The following is a 22,448-nucleotide window of genomic DNA, read 5'->3' as shown; positions in this document are numbered from 1 at the left end:
GTTTTCATAACTGTGACCTTAATTGCCTACCGTCTATAAGCTGTTAGTCTCTTAACGACCGTTCCACGGGTGCATGTCCATTAATTGTTTATGGTTCATTGAACAAACATGGGAAACAGTGTTTAAACCCTTTACAATGAAGATCTGTGAAGTCATTGGGATTTTTACGAATTCTCTTTGAAAGACAGGGTCCTGAAAAAGGGACGTTTCTTTTTTTGCTGAGTTTATGTTCGCTGACATGTAGATTAAGGAATCGTGTCCTCTCTATTCATGAAGTTTCTATCCACAACGATCCACAGCGTCTACCCACTGAACATGGCCCGTCTGCTCCTCATACTGTAAGTTCTTACCATTACTACAGTTACCATACTGATCTAGAGCTATATATATATATATCTATCTATGCACTGAGTGTACAAAACATTAGGAACATCTGCTCTTTCCATGACATAGACTGACCAGGTGAAACCTATGATCCCTTATTGATGTCACTTTTTAAATTCACTTTGGGTGACAGGTTAAAGAAGGATTTTTAAGCCTTGAGATTTTTGAGAGATGGATTGTGTATGTGTGCCATTCAGAGGGTGAATGGGCAAGGCAAAAGATTTAAGTGCCTTTGAACGGGGTATGGTAGAAGGTGCCAGGCGGATCAGTTTGAATAGCCGGATGTGGAGGCCCTGTGCTGGCGTGGTTACATGTGGTCTGCGTTTGTGAGGCCGGTTGGACTGACTGCCAAATTCTCTAAAAAGATGTTGGAGGCAGTTTATGGCAGAGAAATTAACATGAAATTTTCTGGCAACAGCTCTGGTGGACATTCCTGTAGTCAGCAAGCCAATTTCAGTTCTTAACGATTGCAAGCATACCCAATAACATGATGCAGCGACCACTATGTTTGAAAATATGGAGAGTGATACTCAGTAATGTGTTGTAATGGATTTGCCTAAAACATTACACTTTGTATTCAGGACCAAATATTAATGGATTTGACAAATATTTTGCACTATTACTTTAGTGCCTTGTTGCAAACAGGAATATTTTTTATTCTGTACAGACTTCCTTCTTTTCACTCTGTCAATTAGGTTAGTATTGTGGAGTAACGGCCTTGCTATTGATCCATCCTCAGTTTCCTCCTATCACAGCCATTAAACTCTGTAACCATTTTAAAGTCCCCATTGGCCTCATGGAGAAATCCCTGAGTGGTTTCCTTCCTCTCCAGTAACTGAGTTAGGAAGGACGCCTATATCTTTGTAGTGACTGGGTCTATAGATACACCAGCCAAAGTGTAATTAATAGGGATATTCAATGTCTGCTTTTTTTTTTACCCCTCTACCAATAGGTGCTCTCCTTTGCGAGGCATTGGAAAACCTCCCTGGTCTTTGTGGTTGAATCTGTGTTTGAAATTCACTGCTCGACTGAGGGACCTATTATTGCACAAGAGTCCATGCAACTTATTATGTGACTTGTTAAGCCAATATTGATAGACTCAAGGCCTTTCAGCTTTTCATTTGAAATTATTTGTTTAAAAAAATATATATATATATATTTTTTATGTCCTCTGGTAAAATGCTTGACTTGGGCAGGAGCTCACCAGAGATGAGTTTTATTTTTATTTATTTTTATTTAACCTTTATTTAACCAGGTAGGCTAGTTGAGAACACCTTTATTTAACCAGGTAGGCTAGTTGAGAACAAGTTCTCATTTGCAACTGCGACCAGGCCAAGATAAAGCATAGCAGTGTGAACAGACAACACAGAGTTACACATGGAGTAAACAATTAACAAGTCAATAACACAGTAGAAAAAAAAGAGTCTATATATATTGAGGAGGTAGGCGAATAATTACAATTTTGCAGATTAACACTGGAGTGATAAATGATCAGATGGTCATGTACAGGTAGAGATATTGGTGTGCAAAAGAGCAGAAAAGTAAATAAATATAAACAATATGGGGATGAGGTAGGTCAAATTGGGTGGGCTATTTACCGATAGACTATGTACAGCTGCAGTGATCGGTTAGCTGCTCAGATAGCAGATGTTTGAAGTTGGTGAGGGAGATAAAAGTCTCCAACTTCAGCGATTTTTGCAATTCGTTCCAGTCACAGGCAGCAGAGAACTGGAACGAAAGGCGGCCAAATGAGGTGTTGGCTTTAGGGATGATCAGTGAGATACACCTGCTGGAGCGCGTGCTACGGGTGGGTGTTGCCATCGTGACCAGTGAACTGAGATAAGGCGGAGCTTTACCTAGCATGGACTTGTAGATGACCTGGAGCCAGTGGGTCTGGCGACGAATATGTAGCGAGGGCCAGCCGACTAGAGCATACAGGTCGCAGTGGTGGGTGGTATAAGGTGCTTTAGTAACAAAAGGGATGGCACTGTGATAAACTGCATCCAGTTTGCTGAGTAGAGTATTGGGAGCTATTTTGTAGATGACATCGCCGAAGTCGAGGATCGGTAGGATAGTCAGTTTTACTAGGGTAAGTTTGGCGGCGTGAGTGAAGGAGGCTTTCTTGCGGAATAGAAAGCCGACTCTCGATTTGATTTTAGATTGGAGATGTTTGATACGAGTCTGGAAGGAGAGTTTACAGTCTAGCCAGACACCTAGGTACTTATAGATGTCCACATATTCTAGGTCGGAACCATCCAGGGTGGTGATGCTAGTCGGGCGTGCGGGTGCAGGCAGCGAACGGTTGAAAAGCATGCATTTGGTTTTACTAGCGTTTAAGAGCAGTTGGAGGCCACGGAAGGAGTGTTGTATGGCATTGAAGCTCGTTTGGAGGTTAGATTGGTTAGATTGCACAGTGTCTAAGGACCGGCACCTCAAATGTCTACTGCTTGAGCTCCTGTTCCTCTCGTAGAATATTAGCTCAAACGTATTTTGCCGCTCCTGCACCCAAATATAAACAGTACCAGATGCCAAAATGAGTAGCAGCACCTATTTATGTCCAAGTCAAGCACTGGCTATGGTCAGATGACATGAAAATAGATATCTTTGGCCACGCACACCAGTGTTGGGTTTGGTGTCGAAAAACGGAAGCATATGCAGAAGAGTACCTCAAACCTACAGTAAAATATAGTAGTGCATTTTTTTATGGTGCTATTTTTGCTTCTTCTGGTCCTGTGGCCCTTGTTAAGGTCAGCTGCATCATGAACTTTACCAAGTACCAGGACATTTTGGCCAAAAACCTGGTTGCCTCTGCCAGGAGGCTGACATTTAACGACAAGTGAATCTTCCAGCAAGAGAAAAAACCCCGACCACACATCAAAATCCACAGATTAGTGGTTAATTGACCACAAAATTAACAATACACAATGGCCATCTCGGTCTCCAGACTTGAACCCCATTGAAAACCTGTGGTTTGAATTGAAGAGGGGAAGTCCATAAGAGCAGATGAAGGATAACAAGGATCTGGAAAGATTCTGTATGGAGGAATGGTCTAAGATCACTCCCAACGTGTTCTCCAATATCATACAACATTTTAGCAAAAAGGATCAGTGTCATCCTCGTAAGGGGACGTGCTAGAGTATTGACAACAGGGGTGCCACCGTGCCAATAATTTCAACCCCTATCTTTTTCATTTCCCCCCCAGAAAGTCAACAAAATGACTTTCTCTGAGCAATTGTATTAGTATAAAATATAATTTCCCAATTTTTTTGAGCATACAATATAGCTCAGTATTTATATTATTTAGCATATTTATCGAGGGTGCCAATGATTATGGACCTGACTGTAAAAATGCAGGTGTATTATATAGAAGTATATAAATATATGGTACGGATCACACCTACAATCACAACCTCCAAAGGTATGTGGATCACCTATACTACAGTACCATTATGCTTTGGCATTGTTTTTCTGCAGTGATCATATAAGGAGAAAGTTGCCTCATGCCGCCGCATATTTCTGTGACCTCGCGGAACCCTGTCTTCCCCTCAGAACCAATTGGAGAGCTTGGTGATGTCCCCACCCCTGGAAGCGGGTTCTCTCCAGTCCAGACAGCCTCTAGCCAGATATGAAGGAGCAGTGCAAAGCAGTAAACTCGCAGCTCTGAACTGGCTGCAACATAGAAACTGTGCCGCACACACACACACACACACACAAAAGCACTTGAATAAACACACATGCACGTGTAAGATACAGCATAGAGACGAGGGTGCATGACGAGAGGAGGTTGTGGGAAACTGTGCCACGTGCACACACTTGAAGAAACACACGCGCTGTGTGCATGAACGCACGTAAGCACAAACCGCATGAAATAGCACACGTGCACATACGTACTATGCCCATATGCACACACATTCCCACGCACACCTAAACTGGTAGGTATTGGCCACACCCCCCCGGGGAACACTCAGAACAGTTTCAATCGAGTTCCTCCTGTAGAACAGTTCTTGAAAATAAGGTCTTTGAGCTACAGTTATTTTCTATTCAATTATAGAAAGTTCTGATGACGGATTTCGTTTGAAGATGTTATTCCGGGACCTTCTGCCGACTATCGGCACTGGAGAAATGAGGTCATCGAGTTCACAGAATCATATGCAGTTGACAGAATGTCCCTAACTAAAAGGTTACTATGCATGTGTGCAGTTCAGTGAACCCTGGCATATAGGTTACCATGCATGCGTGAGGGGAGTCCCAGGAATGTCTGGGAAGGAATGGAATGTACCCGCCTATTTCAGAACCATCTCTGCTCAGCTTAGGCAAGTCTTGTTATCTAGAGAGGGGGGGTAATATTATGACATGGATGGATAGACAAACTTGTTCCACAGCGTGGTTAGTGTTTGAGAGAGAGAGAGCTAGCTCTTGTGGAAACAGCAAAAAGTGAGTGGACATTTAAAATAAATAAAATAAAAATATATTTGTATTTATTTATTTTTTTTCCAGCTCCTGCCCAAGTTGGGTGTGAGTAGAAGACTCTTATTTCAGAGTTGCTACACTTCCCTAAAAATGACACTTCCTACAAAGGGAAAAATAATTTCCCTTTTCAAAATTCCAGTCAAGGTTTACAGAATACCATCACTGCACAGCAGTTTTAATAAGTAACAGATTAAATCAATATTTTAAACATTCTTTTTTTTTAATGGCCAACATGTTGATTGGTTAAAGGGGTATGCCCTCTTGTGGTGCTTTCATGTCAGCACATAATGTATCTTCAAAATTAAAGAGTACATTTATATCAACGCATAATAAACAAAATGATGTAGATTTTTATTAATGTATAAACAATTAAGTTACATAATTGTCACATCCATTTTTAACACTTTTGGCACAAGCAAGGTTCCTGCCAAATGTGCTACTTTTGCTTGACATAAACACTGAGTGAACAAAACATTTTCTATGACAGACTGACCAGGTGAAAGCCATGATCCCTTATTGATGTCACTTGTTAAGTCCACTTCAATCATTGTAGATGAAGGGGAGGACAGACAGGTTAAAGACACATTTTTAAGTCTTGAGACAATTGGGCAAGACAAAAGATTTAAATGCCTTTGAACAGGGTATGGTAGTAGGTACCAGGTGTACCGGATAAGAATCTGTCAACAACTGCAACACTGCTGGGTTTTTTTAACAGTTGCCGGTGTGTATCAAGAATGGTCCACCCCACTTGACACAACTGTGGGAAGTATTGGAGTCAAACATGGGCCAGAATCCCTGTGGAACGCTTTCGGCATCTTGTGGACCCTAACACTGACAAATTGAGTCTGTTCTGAGGGCAAAAGGGGGGAAAGTGCAACTCAATACTAAGTGTTCCTAATGTTTTGTACACTGAGTGTACATGCATTTCACTACCCTTAAGACATTGCACTTGGGTTTAATATTGTGCATTCAAAAATCACAATATAATGCTAAAAAATAAATTAGGAAAACTGTATATAAGAATTGTACAAATAATGGAACTTGTATGCATTTATAAAACACCAACACAAACAGACACCAATGAGCTCAGTCAGACTGTAACACGATCGCTGTAGCAATTGGCACCATTAACACCTAAGTTGGCCGGCTTTTCTCTGGTCTGTTGACTTCTGTCTGCTCTAGTGAGAGACTCTACCACGAGGTCAGGCATAGAGAGAGAGAGAGAGAGAGAGAGAGAGAGAGACACACTGCTCCTGTCGTAGATCAGTCACACTGCTAGCTACAGGATCCTTACCTTGTGTGGTAAGGGCTCGCAGTTCAACTTGTATCTAGTTACTTTGCTAAAGTAAAAGAAAACATTTTAAGACTGTTCTCACAATACACTGAATAAGAGTGGAACGTGATATAAAAGAGAATGGGTTCCCCCTCCGGTCATTTCTGTCGGCCGACCCCCGGGGACTAAGTGTACAGTGAGGTGAGCCCTGGAATGTTCAGTGGATGCACAGATGGACAGCCAAGGACAACGTTCATGAGTCAAACATTTTTTTTTTTACGTCAGCATCCGTACACAGACAAAGCCACACACAAACACTTTGAAAACAGATCTGGGGTCACTTGATGTGAGCAGACCAAGTCTCTGGAGCCTCAGCCGGCGTCACCACTGTATGTATATCCAGTCATTCCCAGTGACTACGGTCAGACATACCCAGTACAAAATGGCGAAATAGAAATATACAGTCAGAAATGAAGGCACTTGTGAATAGCAGAGATCTTCCTCTCTGTCAGCAGTGGCACTTATAACCAGGAACCCATTACACTTTTCGCACTACGGAGCCAAACCGATCCAATCTGTGCTGGCTACTTTAGTTTCTGGAACCGTGCTGGAAAAGAACAGCGTGAAAAGACAACATCCCAAGTCAAGCCCAGTGCGGTTTGAGTTGGCCCGACAGTGTGAATCAGGCACTAATATGGTTCAACTAGAGCTCATCCTTATACGTTGCCTGCAGCATGTCGGATTGAGGTGCCCCCTTCAGGGTTTTGTGGGAACCCCTCCAGTCTGTTCGCACGTTGTCGTCGTCCCACAGCGTGGAGGTCTCCGTGTCGCTCACCCACTCGGGGTCCCCAGCGTAGTGGGCTGGTTGTACCAGTAGGGGGCGCGTAGAGAACGCCTGCAGGTTACGGTTCGCGAAGTGAGACTTGTAGTCCTCACTGTGGAACAGAAGAGGGGGATTAGATATCAGGTCAGATGGCAATATTAACATATTAAAACCTCTAATTGAGAGAGTTACCAGCGGTCACAGGCTATAGACAATGATGACACGTAGAGAAATGTTAAATCCCACTAGAAAACCAGCAGTTCCATGGTTGAGAGTACTGTCCAGATTACAAGATCATGGGGCATACTTTGTTTAGTATAGAAGCCTATTGTTGGCCACAATTCACTGCTACTCTAAACAAAACTATAATCTTAAATCAGGATAAGAGTTTTGAATGTGACCTCTAAAAATGACAAAAGAACATTCCGAGAGATTAATACAAGCATGTGAGAACACGCTCAACATTTTGTGGAAACAAGGTTATTATAACACAAGTACCGGGGATATATCAGGCTTCTGTAGGAATGACAACTGTCTTTGGAAGAAATGAGTCAGTGTGTCAGAATGCCCAGATTCAACACCATGTGGTTCTAGTGAATTCTTTTCAGGACAAGTCAAGCTTATCAAATCAGAAGAACCACTGAGGGGAAAAAAGGAGAATGGGAAGAGGGGAAAGGTGGAGCAGGGAATAGGGAGTTATGGCAGCTGGCCAGGTTTCCACGCATGACCGAACACTAAGGCAGTCTTAAAAGGACACCGAAGCATTCCAACAGCCTTCTCCCAAGGCTCTGGGCTTTTATTAACTTGGTCTAGCAGCCAGAGAGAGAGCGAGAGCTAGAGCGAGAGAGAGAGAGAGATGACCACATGAAACTGGAATGCTACGACAAGCCAAGTCAGTCTGCAGAAAGCCTGGAGACACTCACAGGAACAAAGCAGCGCTTTTTGATTGAACTAAAATGAAAATGCGCTACATGTGGCAATTGGCCTATATGGAGAGGGCTAAACTGAAATGTTTCTTCAGAAGAAGTGTGAAAATCATATGCATAAGCATGGCAGCAATTGAAAAAGAACCGTTTGGAGATTATTGGAAAACTAAACCAAAGCTGAGGACAAAAAACAGTTGACCTGACAAGACTGAAGCCAAACATTACACTATTGGGCTTGACTGTACTTTTCACCGCATACATTCAGTGACATGATAAGAATATTCCCGGAAAAAGGTGGGGTAGGCGCAACATAAAACAAAGAAATGACAAGGGTTTGAGTGAGAGGACTAACTGGCGTCTCCAAGTGGCCACACACACACCTCTCCAAAGTGTGCACAGTTCCTACGTAATTTCAGCGCGCTTTAATGATTGAAAGAAGAGTCTTTTAACTATTGAGGAACTAGAGCAAGCACGCTTGCTGTTGTTGTTTACTCAATCCAAAAGCAGCCCATTATAAATCGCAATCTGGGTCAGGTGGGCATCATCTGAAAGCTCGTTCTATTGGACTAGCTAACTTATAAAATATGATCTTACAGTGTTAGGCATTCACAGGGAAAACCCGTAAAGCTCATCGTACTTTTGGTGCGCATAGAAAGGAGTCATGAAATGTAATAAATTGTAGCACATTAACAACATTTATAACGCCTCCTGAGTGGCGCAGCGGTCTAAGTCGCTGCATCGCAGTACTCTAGCGACTCCTTGTGGCGGGCCGAGCGCTTGCGGGGTGACTGCGGTCATCAGTTGAATTGTGTTTCCTCCGACACATTGGTGCGGCTGGCTTCCAGGTTAAGCGGAATGGTGTTAAACGAAGCGCCTCTATCCGTTGCAGCGATGAGACAAGATCGCAATTGGATATCACGAAATTGGGGATAAAAAGAGGTCATTGAAGTTGAATAAATTGTGGCAATATGGAAGAAAATGAAATGTATTGTACAAGAAATCAATATCACTCCCTAAAAACACAACCTTATGGAACAATCCTTGGATAGATATTCAGAATTCACTGATAAATTGGTCCACATAGAAAACGGATGCCTTGGTAATAGGAAATACATTTATTTCCATGACAGAGTTAAAAAGTCATTTTGGACTGATCCATGTAGATAGATGGAGGGGGCTACAGACTGCTATAATTTGCCCGCGCTACAGATGCCTATATCGGTCCACTAATACAGGACTAGAGAAGGCCCAGTGCACTACTTTTGTGAATATTTTTTTTTCTCTTCTAAAGAAGATACTTTAAAATAATAATACTTCAAATGTATTCAGATTCAGCACCCCTACTTTCCGCAGCTATGTTATAAAGTCCAAAGGTTATGGGCGGATCAGAGAGTTGGCTGTCAGATGAATTACAATGTAAACTTACTTTCAATCTGTCTGTCTGACTGTCTGCATATTTCAAGCCTCAACAGGACATTGTTTACCTCTCATGATGCACTGCAATATTGAGCGGCACAAAGCAGAGTTACAGCTTTGTAGCATGATCCTTATATGTCCATTGTTGGCAATGGATGAAGGATGCTCTTAGTGATACAAAACTTTCAGGAAACTCACCCTAGTATTGGACTCTTGGAGCTGGCATTCATCAAAGACAGGTTGGATACTTGTGACACTGGCTCTCTCACTGACTGGGTTTTGAACCCAGGTCTTCCGCAATCCACAAGACTGTTATCCCTTTGAGCTAAAGTCGGGCAATTATCTTGGGTGTACTTAACACAATTCTTCAGGTTTCAGGTTTCCACTTACTTGGTGTTTTTTGGTCTCATTGACTGAAGGAGGACTTGCGAACGGCTAAAGAAATGAAGAAATAAAGAAATGTCAAATTATACTTACTTGATGTGTTTATCGTACATGATGGGCAGGAACTCGTCGACGGGCAGCATCTTGGAGAGGGGTTCGGCGTTGAGCAGCTTCTGGGCCCCCTGGAGAGAGATGGCGTAGGACAGGGTCCAGTAGGAATAGTCTGCTACCACCAGGTTCCTCACGTTCTCCACCACCTCCTCCTCGTCACCCGGCGTCACCTGCTTACGGCCCAGGTAACTACGGACAGAGGACGGGGAGAGAGGCAGGTCAGGCAGAGGATGAGGTATTGCTAGTGTAGTAACTGCTGTGGAACGGGACTATTCTTTATTCCACTCCCCTCTCAACCGAGTTTAGCTCATCGTACGAAATGACTCCAGGGCAGCTCGGCCCTTTCCTCTCCGTCTCCATGACAACGTGGGTGGGCGGCTGTCGCCTGGGTGACTGTGACACTGACTCACATGATGTCCCAGTCCAGTTCCACCATCTCCACCTCCTCCATCAGACGGAGCACGCGCCGCTTGAAGTTGGCCTGGAAACGCACGTCGTCCTCGAAGATCAGAGCCTTATCCATCTGCTGGTCTACCATCTGAGAGGGAGGGAGGGGGGAGAAGAGATGGAAGGGTGAGAGAAGGGTGGGGAGAGAGGGGGAGAAAGGAAGGGGGAGCAAGGGAAAGACAGTAGGGGGAGATGAGAGCAGAGAGGGACAGAGATGGATGATAACTAGTAGTTAAGAAAAGCTCTAATGACAGACCAGAGAAGCATTTTTGCTTCACTGAACAAGTCAATTAAGCTGCTGCTAACATAACCCCCAGGTCTGTTGTGTGTGTGTGTGTGTGTGTGTGTGTGTGTGTGTGTGTGTGTGTGTGTGTGTGTGTGTGTGTGTGTGTGTGTGTGTGTGTGTGTGTGTTCCTCCGGGATCTTGTTTCCCATGTGTATAGCAGTCGCTCTAATCACCTATTCTGAAGCTCTACTGTAGCCAGATATTTTAATGTTCAAAATACACTTTTTTGGTAGAGTTTGTGTCACTGACAACCACTCAGAGGGGTTATAAGATTGGTGAAATCAGTTAGAAAGTTGCACAAGCACACAGGTTAATAAAAAATAAGACATTTAACGCCATGGAATTTAAGTTGGAAGAATTTGTGGACAACCTTACTTGGGAGTTGGTAGATACATTTCCGAAGACGAATCTGCTCATCAATGCAAACAAAGAATAATGACATCAAAGTGGCACATGCAGATTCAAAAGCTAGTAGTCAAGAGTTAAATCAATACAGCTTTGGTGGAGGAGGAAATCCTGGAGAGGGAGGATGATGAAAAGGGTTTCTACGGGTGGTAGAGGACACCCTGTAGACGGGCAACTGAGAGAGGTGGAACTCAAGGCAAAACGGGAGCAACAGAAATTGGAACTTTAGCACAAGGAAAGGAAGAGAGAATGTGCACCCAGACTAGAACAAGAACGTGAACATGCCATTCGATTAAAAGAGATGGAAGCATGACAAAAAGAGATGGAAGTACTCAGAATCAAGACAGGCCCATCCTGTACCGTCAGAGTTTGATTTGGGTCAGAACAGGGCGGCTTGTACCGCCTTCCAACGAAAAGGAGGTGGACGTATATTTTCCTCTATTTGAGAGGACTCGACACGTCCCTAAAATGGCCGTGAGATATTTGGTCAGCGCTCCTCCCAAAGTGTTCTTGTGGGAAATGCTGAAAAAAAGAAAGTGTACGCCGCTTCCCCCTCTTGACCAGAGTTCAGATTACAAGCTTCTATCCTCCGGGCTTACAAGTTGGTCCGAGAGGCATAGAGACGGCAGTTCCGTAAATAACAAAAAAGACAGAATCACAAAGCCATGTTGAATTTCGCACGGCAACAAGCATGTCTTTTTGACCAGTGGTGTGGTTCTCAAGAGGTCAAGGATTTAAAAGACACTCCTACTACTCAAACAGTTCAAGAAATTGCCTTCCCGAAAGGGTTGCTACCTACATTTATGAGCACAAGGACCTCACTCCTGAGAAAACTGCAGTGTTGACACATAAAACTACCTTCAAAATCAAATCGTATTTGTCACAGGCGCCGAATACAATAGGTGTAGAGCTTACAGTGAAATGCTTACTTACATACAACCAACAATGCAGCTAAGAAAAATACCTACAAAAATAACGAATAAAAGTAACAAATAATTCAGAGCAGCAGTAAAATAACAATAGCGAGTCTATATACAGGGGGTACCGGTACAAAGTCAATGTGCGGGAGCACTGGTTAATCGGGGTAATATATACATGTAGTTATGAGTTATTACAGTGACTTATGCATAGATAATAACAGAGAGTAGCCATTTGATTAGATGTTCAGTAGCCTTATGGCTTGAGAGTAGAAGCTGTTTAGAAGCCACTTGGACCTAGACTTGGTGCTCCGGTACCTCTTGCCGTGCGGTAGCAGAGAGAACCGTCTATGACTAGGGTGACTGGGGACTTTGACAAGTCAAAGCACCCAGCAGTTTGCCCCAACCCAAAAGCAATCCTGAGACGTCACCTCATACTGTGAGGTTTCAATCTTTTTCCCCTAGTGACCAAAGACAAGGATCAGCAGAAAACGGATTCTTCGTATGCGGCAGTTTGTCATTACTGCCGTGAGAAAGGACACGTCTCTCAGTGTCCTAAGTTAAACAGAAAGATGAGAGAGGGGGAAAGCAGCTGCTCCTTGTGAGAGCACTCCGGCCCGTGAATATCTGGTTGGGATATCTCAGATGTGTATGAACCCATTGTTTCAGACGAGTTCGTGTCTCTGCAGAGTGGCGATGCTGTTAAGCAGCATGTGAGGATACCGCGAGACACTGGGGCAGCCCAATCCTTAATATTGGAGGGTGTTTCGCCTTTGTCTGAAACTTCAGCAACTTGGTAGTTTAAGGTGTGGAGATGGGGTGCATGGAAGTTCCTTTGTATAATGTGGAACTCAAGTGAGATCTAGCCTACTGGTGAAGTAGGTCTCGTTCATTTTGGGCAACGATTTGGCTTGAGGGAATTTGTGCTAAATCCTGTCGTTTGTAAGGAACCCAAAGAAGAGGAACCTGATGGGTTATCAGAAAAGTACCCTGGAGAGTTCATAGTGTGTTTTGCAGGTACTATTTAATGAAGCTGCCAATTGAGGACTTGTGAGGCGTCTGTTTCTCAAACTAGACACTCTAATGTACTTGTCCTCTTGCTCACTTGTGCACTGGGGCCTCTCACTCCTCTTTCTATTCTGGTTAGAGCCAGTTTGCGCTGTTCTGTGAAGGGAGTAATACACATCGTCGTACGAGATCTTCAGTTTCTTGGCAATTTCTCACATGGAATAGCCTTCATTTCTCAGAACAAGAATAGACTGATGAGTTTCAGAAGAAAGTTATTTGTTTTTGGCCATTTTGAGCCTGTAATCAAACCCACAAATGCTGATGCTCCAGATACTCAACTTGTCTAAAGAAGGCCAGTTCTATTGCTTCTTTAAATCAGAAAAAAAATTCAGCTGTGCTAACATAATTGCAAAAGGGTTTTCTAATGATCAATTAGCCTTTTAAAAAGGATAAACTTGGATTAACTAACACAACGTGCCATTGGAACACAGGTGTGATGGTTGCTGATAATGGGCCTCTGTACGCCTATGTAGATATTCCATAAAGAATCTGCCATTTCCAGCTACAATAGTCATTTACAACATTAACAATGTCTACACTGTATTTCTGATCAATTTCATGTTATTTTAATGGACAAAAAAATTTGATTTTCTTTTAAAGACAAGGACATTTCTAAGTGACCCCAAACTTTTGGACAGTAGTGTGTATATGTGTATAAATAAGTGACTGTTTTGTCTTGTATGAGAGACCAACAATTAACATTTAGGTAGCAACGCATTTAAGTTGACCATTTTGTGAAATGTAATATTTTCTGTTGGTTGTGAGAACTCGTCCAACAGAAATATGTGGGAAGGTATTACAGGCTTTTGTCGTTTCCATTTATATTGAGGTTTGACATTAGCACTGATTGGTGTCACCTTGTCAGTCATTATGTGTTACACCTGTGCTGGCTTGTCATCTCGTTAGCCAGGTGATATTTAAGAGTGGCTGGCCCAATGCTCCAGTTGGCATGAGAGATGTTGGAAGAGCTGCACATTTTTCTTTTTTATATAGCTTTGCGTATTTAAGTTGATAAACAAAGCCTTTCTGTCTTGGTTTAGTTTGTGTCACTTAACAACTCCATATTATAAGTTGGAGTGGGTTTTTATTTTGGTTTGCCTGGTCTGGGGCCAATTTTGTGGGCACACATGGTGGGTGTCTTTTAGGCCTCACTTTCAGTGACATTTAGTACATTGTCATTTAGTCATAAATTGTCATTCTTGTTGCTAGTCAACATTCAGTGGACACCCCCATGAGTGTCTTTGAGAAGCCCTCCTTGAACCCCACCTGTCTTGTTTTGGTTGTTGTTAGTGACTGTTTGTTAGTTCCCCGTTCTGTTTGAGTAACAATTTTTGGTTTCTTGTTGTGGATGTATATTTGTGTCTGATCCTCACCTCCTTCCAGATGTAATAATGGCTGAGGAAGCATCCCACCTCTCCTTTGGTCAGGGTACGGCGAGAGAACGGGTCATAGTAACCAGGTAGTATGTCCACTCCAAGGATCTTTATATCACTGCTGTTCAGCGCTCTGTAAGACACACGCATAGTGTCCGTCTTTCTCTTGTAAGTACATGTCCCTCAGTGCTATAGCTCTGCCAAGCTTTTCGTCCTCACACAGCCTGAAAATCAGACTGAATTCAGCTCTGTTTAAAATGATTCAGCCTGGATTATCAGGCTAATTTCTCACCCTCCGTCTATGGCGTCCACCACTTTGACGTCGATCTCCAGCTCGTTGAGAGAGTACAGCATCCTGTCCCTACGGTCCTGACGCCGACGCAGGTTGATCAGGTACACCTACATTAATGGAGAGTCGGGGTCAGAGGTCAACTAAGACACAATGATCCATAGATTGAGTGAGCGAGTAGAACACCATTAGTCTACAGCAGTTTCCCCCCCAAACCAGTTCTACTTATTTGCTCTATTCTAGTCCTTGAGAGGTTTGGGCGCCCCTGGGCTCTGTCACCTCATCAAAGCCCATGAGGTCTCTCCGTTTGGGGAAGAGGCTGACATATTTGGAGGGGGCCATGGAGGGTCCGTCAACTAGAAGGAGAACAGAGCTGTTATTAATACTATAAAGGTATTACAGATCTTTCACTGTTAGTTATAGACCATAATAAACGTTCAGAATATAGCACCTACACTCAAATCACTGTAGAATATGAAATAAAGTTTCTTACTCATGGCGTCCAGGATGAGGTGGCTGAAGTTGATGCTGTCGTCCTCTATGGTGTGGTGAGGCTTGGCTGGGACGTTCAGGTATCCATACCTCACCTTGTTGCACAGGTACATCTGCACCTCTGGAATCGCACAGTCAACTCGGTCATCAAAACAGCTAACGTCGACATGGGAGTACCAGCAACACGTGAATATAACCATCTGGCCTCTTACTTTGAACTCGCCGACATTTGCGATTATATGTTACTCGAGCGAGAGAAAGTGTGCGTGTTTTACTGTACATTCTGCACTGTAGGCCCCTACCTGAGACGCGACAAGAGAAGGCGAAGACGATGATGTCATCGAAGGGCCAGGAGTAGTCCTGGTGAGGAGGGTGGAAGGCCAGCTTCTTCATGCCCGTCTTCCTCATGTCCAGCAGGAAGGTAGAGTGGACCATGGGCACCGGGTAGCAGCCCAGCCGATGGCGGTGTCTGGTGGGGAAATACTCAGCCGTACGCCGGTAGTAACCCTGAGTACAGACACACCGATCAATCTGTCATTCAAACAAAACCCAGTGTGCAATATTATACACGTGTAATTTTCACACGGGCATGTGTAACCAGACACATACCCAAGCGCGCACACGCACTCGTACCTGTGGAGTGATGCCGCACCAGTAGTTAGAGTAAGCTCCCTGGGAGTCCAACATGGGGGCGACCACAGACTTGTTCTCTGCTATCAGGAGGTTGAGGGTCTCTGGGTTGGTCAAGATGTTGTCTGTGTCTGCATACTGAAGGAGTATGAGAGAGAGTGTGTGTTTTCTGCGAGTGTTTAGGTTCGAGTAAAGAGTCTGAGATGATCTCGATAGAGAGCCAGGGTTATTGAAAACCAATGCAGGAGATTTGCAATTCTAGTTTACTTCCCGAATTGAAATAGAATTTACCCCAAAAACCCTTGATTTCAACTTCTAGGCAGTGGATAAGCTAATGCGATAAACTTAGAACTTCTAGTCAGTGGACAGAGTAGAGATTTGGGACTGTACCAGTATGTAGTCAGCCCAGCGTTGCTTGGCGAAGTTGAGAGCAGCCTGTTTGAGTTTCATCAGGTATTCATATCTGCCGTTGCTCCAGTATTTAGGCCCCATCTCTCCTGGGTAGGACCTGCACAGGCCAAACAAGACACACACAATCAATCACATGCGCACACGTGCTACAGTATCAAAACAAATTTGCACCGAATACAACCTTACACTCAAATGCTTACTTACAAGCCAATGAGTCAATTTGCAGGTGCACAGGTTGGTCGAGGTAATATGTACATGTAGGTAGAGGTAAAGTGACAATGCATAGATAATAAACAGAGTAGCAGCAGAGTAAAAATGGGGGTGGGGAGGGGCACCCACTACCCCCGCCTGCATGGCTTTGAGGTACCAACTACATGACCAAAAGTATGTGCTCGTCGAACATCTCATTCCAAAATAATGGGCATTAGTATGGAGTTGGTTCTCCTCTTTGCGGCTATAACAGCCTCCACTCTTCTGGGAAGGCTTTCCACTAGATGTTGGGGAAAAAACTGCAGAAACATGCTTCCATTCAGCCACAAGAGTGTTAGTGATGTCGGGCACTGATGTTGGGCGGTTAGGCCTGGCTCGCAGACGGTGTTCCAATTCCTCCCAAAGGTGTTTGATGTGGAGTTGAGGTCAGGGCTCTGTGCAGGCCAGTCAAGTTCTTCCACACTGATTTCGACAAACTATTTCAGTATGACCATTGAAGGGCCTTCCCCAAACTGTTGCCAGAAAGTCGGCAGCACAGAATCGTCAGGAAAATATCATTGTATGCCGTAGCGTAAAGGTTCCCCTTCACTGGAACTAAGGGGCCTAGTTCGAACCATGAAAAACAACCCCAGCCCACTATTCCTCCACCAAACTTTACAGTTGGCATTATGCATTGAGCCAGGTAGCATACTCCTGACATCCGCTAAACCCAGAATTGTCCGTCGGAATGCCAGATGGTGGAAGTGTGATTCATCACTCCAAAGAATGTGTTTCCACTGCTCCAGAGTCCAGGGCGGTGAGCTTTACACCTCTTCAGCCAACACTTGGCATTGCGCATTGTAATGTTTTTTTACCCCCTTTTTCTCCCAATTTCAATTACGATCTTGTCTCATCGCTGCAATTCAGGCTCGGGAGAGAAGGTAGAGTCTTGCATCCTCCGAAACATGACCCACCAAACTGCGCTCCTTAACACCTGCCCGCCTAACCCGGAAGCCAGCTGCACCAATGTGTCGGAGGAAATGCTGTTCAACTGACGATCGCTGTCAGCCTGCAGGCACCCGGCTCGCCACGAGGAGTCGCTAGAGCGCAATGAGCCAAATAAAGCCACCATCCCCGGCCAAACCCTCCCCTAACCCGGACGACGCGAGACCAATTGTGCGCCGCCCTATGAGACTCCCGGTCAAGGCCGGTTGTGACACAGCCTGGGATCGAACCCGGGTCTGTAGTGACGCCTCAAGCACTGCGATGCAGTGACATAGACCGCTGCTCCACTCGGGAGGCCTTGCGCATTGTGATCTTAGGCTTGTGTGTGGCTGCTTAGCAATGGAAACCCATTTCATGAAGCTCCCGACGAACAGTTCTTGTGCTGACATTGCTTCCAGAGACAGTTTGGAACTCGGTAGTGAGTGTTACAAACGAGGAAAGACAATTTTTACACACTACATGCTTCAGCACTTGGCGGTCCCATTCTGTGAGCTTGTGTGTCCTATCACGTCGCGGCTGGGCCGTTGTTCCTAGACATTTCCACTTCCCAATAAGCACTTACAGTTGACCCGGGCAGCTCTAGCAGGGCAGAAATTTGACTTACTGACTTGTTGGAAAGGTGGCAATCTATGACGGTGTCACGTTGAAAGTCACCGAGCTCTTCAGTAAGGCTATTCTACTGCCAATGTTTGTCTATGGAGATTGCATGGCTGTGTGCTCGAGGTTAGACACCTGTTAGCAACCGGTGTGGCTGAAATGGCCAAATCCACTAATTTGAAGGGGTGTCCACATACTGTTGTGTGTATGTGTGTATATATAGTGTACTTAGAGAGATTAAATTAGAAGTCCACGGAGGTCAGGTAGCACTGTGTATCAGTACACTCTGTAACCACCTAACATTGTTTTTGAAGCTCTCTTTTCTTTTCATCCTTTTTTAAAGTTACATTCCTTAAACAGCATGTTTTAAATATTACTCTGTGTGTGCTTGTAAGGCTTTACAACAAAGCAGGGGCTGATGTTGACCAGATGCTGGGAGGTGCAAAACTATCAACAACATGCCCTTTTTGGATGACAATGTTGAACTCATGATAATGCTGAACAGAACTTATTAAGGATGGACGCTCTATAGGTCTCCAATCACAGACTTTCGGGGAAAATACAAGATAATGCTGAACAGAAACGGAGCTTACGTAGGATGCTCCATGGGCCTCCACTCCACATAGTGATAGAACTTCTGCATGACGGTCAGCCATTCTTTCAGAACAGCTGTAGTGTTGTCAGCGTTGTGATCTGTTGCTGCCCTGCAGACATGGGAATAAAGACACTGTCTGGCACGTATACAGTGTATAACGTGACCACTTGGTTTGCATACAAGCACCACACAACTAGGAATCAGACACTGCAAATCGGATAAACCGATGTGGTAACATTACACATGCAATCGAGAAAAGCCACGCACATCGTTTGCCCTAATGAGGAGTTGATCATGAATATGCAGAAAGATTTCCGTATGAAAAACATAATATGCACAAGAGGAAATCCCTTTAGGGCTACAGTGGAATCACATGGAAATATAATATGTGCAAAGCATACAGTAACATGCAGACAGTAGTGTAAAGTATAGGCTATTATAATGAAAATCATATAATTGCGTAATGCAGTGCAACAGTCGGCCTAGCCTACAATTTAACTTTCATAAACTCTGCATTGGAGACTAACTTGGAAAACAAAGTTGGAGTAGCCTACAGCAGCAGAAGCACTCATTATTTTATATGTCGGGTGATGATCGAGGGTTCTAAAGGGATTGTGGGGACTGGGGAGAAGAGGGGTGTTATTTTTAATCTAAACTAAATGCGATTGACCTTTGATCGCCGGCGAGTTTGATACATTCGAACAAATAGCTGGCGGGATGGCTGCCACTTACCATACAGAGATGCGGTTTTTGGGATAGTTCTGCCTCTCCAACGCCCCGAGGTAGTATGGCAAAGAGTGCGCCGCGTTCCGAGCAATGATCGCAATAATAATCGTTGGCGGCTGAATTTTCGACTCTTCTTGATATTTTTCCTCCGAAAAATAACATTCTGTTCTAGAAACGAAGGCCACTAAAACTAAAACCCAAAGAAACATGGTGGAGTTCACAGCCCAGTCGGCTGCTCCAGCTCCCAGTCCGCGTCAGCACTAAGTTTTAAAAAATGTCTTTCTCCTAAATGTTTAACCCTCCCCTTAAAATGCAGCAGATGAGGCTCTTTCCGTGGCCAAATCCGAACTGTGTCGGCGAAAGGTTTTAAATTACATTTTCTACAGCTTCCGCACCCAAATCTGTCAGAAATGTTGGCGAGGAACTACACACGTAGTGCAACTAGCTAGTCATTTAACTAGTGGCATAGTGGTAGTTGCATTTAATTCACATCTAATTAGGGTTTTCAGTAGTTCATATTTTTGTTGCTATGTACAAGTGTAACGTTAGCAAACTACTGGAAATACACACTACTTTTTTTTTTGTTGCAAAAATAAAATATGGGTGAACTAGGCTAGATAACAGGTCCTGTTAACCTGTTTTCAGACAACAACAACTCCCAGCTCAGAGTATGTTTTAGGGTGATGTTAAGACACTGATCAGACAAACTCTGAATCAGGAGTAAAATCAACTCATAAAAGTTTCTCAGTTGGTAATCGTGACGGTTTGAGGTAAGGCAAAGGAAAGATAGTGATGACACTCAATGACATTGTTTATTCCCCACTATTTGTAACAATCGCGATGAGGCATCGCCACCTGTGAACTCTAAGCACTCCCATGGTGAATGTCATTGTAACCTACATCGAATGTTGCAATGGTAAAACTTTTGAAAGCTATACATTTCGCCTGACACGATAACTTTTCCTGCTCTTATTTGGCATGCATAACCTTATTTAACCAATTCTGACCATTTGAATGACAGTATCATGTTGAGGTTTTTATAATATGTATTACCTTCTTATGGTGTTTTCTGCAATGACCTTACTCATCATTGTTTTACAGCCTGTGTTCGTAATAGCTTCACAGTGAAACAACCTGTCCTGATATGTCATAGACACGTGCTAAAAAACTTTAATGAGCAAGCCTTCCTTCACGAACTGGCCTCTGTATATTGGTATAGAATCAGCTTGATCCCCTCTGTCGAAGGCGCTTGGACCTTCTTTAAAAATATATATTTTCAGTGGTATTGTTGACAAACACACCCCCTTAAAGAAAATGAGAATTAAAAACAGGTTCAGGCCCTGGTTCCACCGTGATCTTGCAGAGTTACTCCACCTCAAGAGTTGCATTTAGCGAAGGGCTCGGCACAAGCATACTCAGGCTGACTGGCTATTGTTCCGGTGAATGAGAAATAAGTGCACTCAGGCTATCCGGGAGGCCAAAGTTAGTTACTTTAAGGATCGGTTCTCTCTCTGTGGGTCTAATCCCAAGACGTTCTGGAAAATGATTAAAGACCTGGAGAATAAACTCTTCTCCTCACAGCTGCCCATGTCCCTTGATGTTGATGATGTGGTTGTTACTGACGAGAAGCACATGGCTGAGCTTTTAAATCACCACATTAAGTCAGGATTCCTATTTGACTCAGCCATGCCTCCCTGCCCATCCAACATTTTCTAATTTCCCACCCCTTCTAATGCGACTATCTCCGATGCTTCTCCCTCTTTTTCCCCTGCCCCGCTACAACGTTTCTCCCTGCAGGCAGTCACTGAGTCCGAGGTGCTAAAGGAGCTCCTTAAACTTGACCCCCAAAAAACACCTGGGTCAGATGGTTTAGACCCTTTCTTCTTTAGGGTTGCTGCCCCTATCATCACCAAGCCTATCTTCAACCTTTTTAACCTGTCTCTCCTTTCTGGGGAGGTTCCCATTGCTTGAAAGACAGCCACAGTTTGTCCTTTATTTAAAGGGGGAGATCAAGCTGATCCTAACTGTTATAGGCCTATTTCTCTGTTGCCCTGTTTTATCAAAAGTTTTGGAAAAACTTGTCAATAATCAACTGACTGAATTTCTTGATGTCTATAGTATTCTCTCGGATATGCAATCTGGTTTCCGCTCAGGTGATGGATGTGTCACTGCTACCTTAAAGATCCTCAATGATGTCACTATTGCCCTTGATTTTAAGCAATATTGTGCTGCTATTTTTTATTGACTTGGCCAAAGATTTTGATACAGTAGACCATTCCATTCTTGTGGGCCGGCTAAGGAGTATTGGTGTCTCTGAGGGGTCTTTGGCCTGGTTTGCTAACTATATCTCTCTCAAAGAGTGCAGTGTTTTAAGTCAGAAAATCTGCTATCTCAGCCACTGCCTGTCACCAAGGGAGTACCCAAAGGCTCAATCCTAGGCCCAACACTCTTCTCAATTTACATCAACAACATAGCTCAGGCAGTAGGAAGCTCTCTCATCCATTTCTCTCACTCGCTGCACGAGTGGAGGCGGTGGTCGCACTAGTAGATGACAGAGGGTCTTGATGCACCGGTGGCGCCCACACTTGTGGATGACGTAGAGGGTCTCGCTGCACCGGTGGAGGCGGTGGTCGCACTAGTAGATGACAGAGGGTCTCGCTGCACCGGAGGAGGTGGTGGTCGCACTAGTAGATGACAGAGGGTCTCGCTGCACCGGTGGAGGCGGTGGTCGCACTAGTAGATGACGTAGAGGGTCTCGCTGCACCGGTGGAGGCGGTGGTCGCACTAGTAGATGACGTAGAGGGTCTCGCTGCACCGGTGGTGGTCGCAGTAGTAGATGACATAGAGGGTCTCGCTGCACCGGTGGAGGCGGTGGTCGCACTAGTAGATGTCGTAGAGGGTCTCGCTGCACCGGTGGAGGCGGTGGTCGCACTAGTAGATGACAGAGGGTCTTGATGCACCGGTGGCGCCCACACTTGTGGATGACGTAGAGGGTCTCGCTGCACCGGTGGAGGTGGTGGTCGCACTAGTAGATGACGTAGAGGGTCTCGCTGCACCGGTGGTGGTCGCAGTAGTAGATGACATAGAGGGTCTCGCTGCATCGGTGGAGGCGGTGGTCGCACTAGTAGATGTCGTAGAGGGTCTCGCTGCACCGGTGGAGGCGGTGGTCGCACTAGTAGATGTCGTAGAGGGTCTCGCTGCACCGGTGGAGACGGTGGTCGCACTAGTAGA

The 22,448-nt window shown here is 44.4% G+C and overlaps 1 protein-coding gene across 2 annotated transcripts; it reads right to left on the bottom strand.

Annotated features, from left to right (window-relative positions):
• Positions 1-5,181: 5,181 nt before the first annotated feature.
• LOC118387915 (procollagen galactosyltransferase 2) lies at positions 5,182-20,323 on the bottom strand. 2 transcript variants are annotated; one of them, XM_035776742.1, is made up of 12 exons: positions 20,271-20,323; positions 18,490-18,600; positions 16,085-16,202; positions 15,698-15,832; positions 15,367-15,571; positions 15,066-15,185; positions 14,852-14,928; positions 14,576-14,682; positions 14,284-14,416; positions 10,198-10,325; positions 9,770-9,976; positions 5,182-7,062 (listed from the first exon to the last, which is right to left on the bottom strand). In XM_035776742.1, exons 1-12 carry the CDS (start codon positions 20,306-20,308, stop codon positions 6,831-6,833), a joined length of 1,611 nt encoding a protein of 536 aa, XP_035632635.1. In that variant the 5' UTR covers positions 20,309-20,323; the 3' UTR covers positions 5,182-6,830. The 2 variants fall into 2 exon arrangements, with proteins under 2 accessions (XP_035632635.1, XP_035632634.1); XM_035776741.2 differs by lacking the exon at positions 20,271-20,323 and adding an exon at positions 19,224-19,663.
• Positions 20,324-22,448: the final 2,125 nt, after the last annotated feature.

Source organism: Oncorhynchus keta, chromosome 9 (genome assembly GCF_023373465.1).
Source record: "Oncorhynchus keta strain PuntledgeMale-10-30-2019 chromosome 9, Oket_V2, whole genome shotgun sequence".
In the NCBI taxonomy this organism is placed as follows: domain Eukaryota; kingdom Metazoa; phylum Chordata; class Actinopteri; order Salmoniformes; family Salmonidae; genus Oncorhynchus; species Oncorhynchus keta.
The sequence above is the reverse complement of the archived record's forward strand: the minus strand, read 5'-3'. Positions and strand labels throughout refer to the sequence as shown.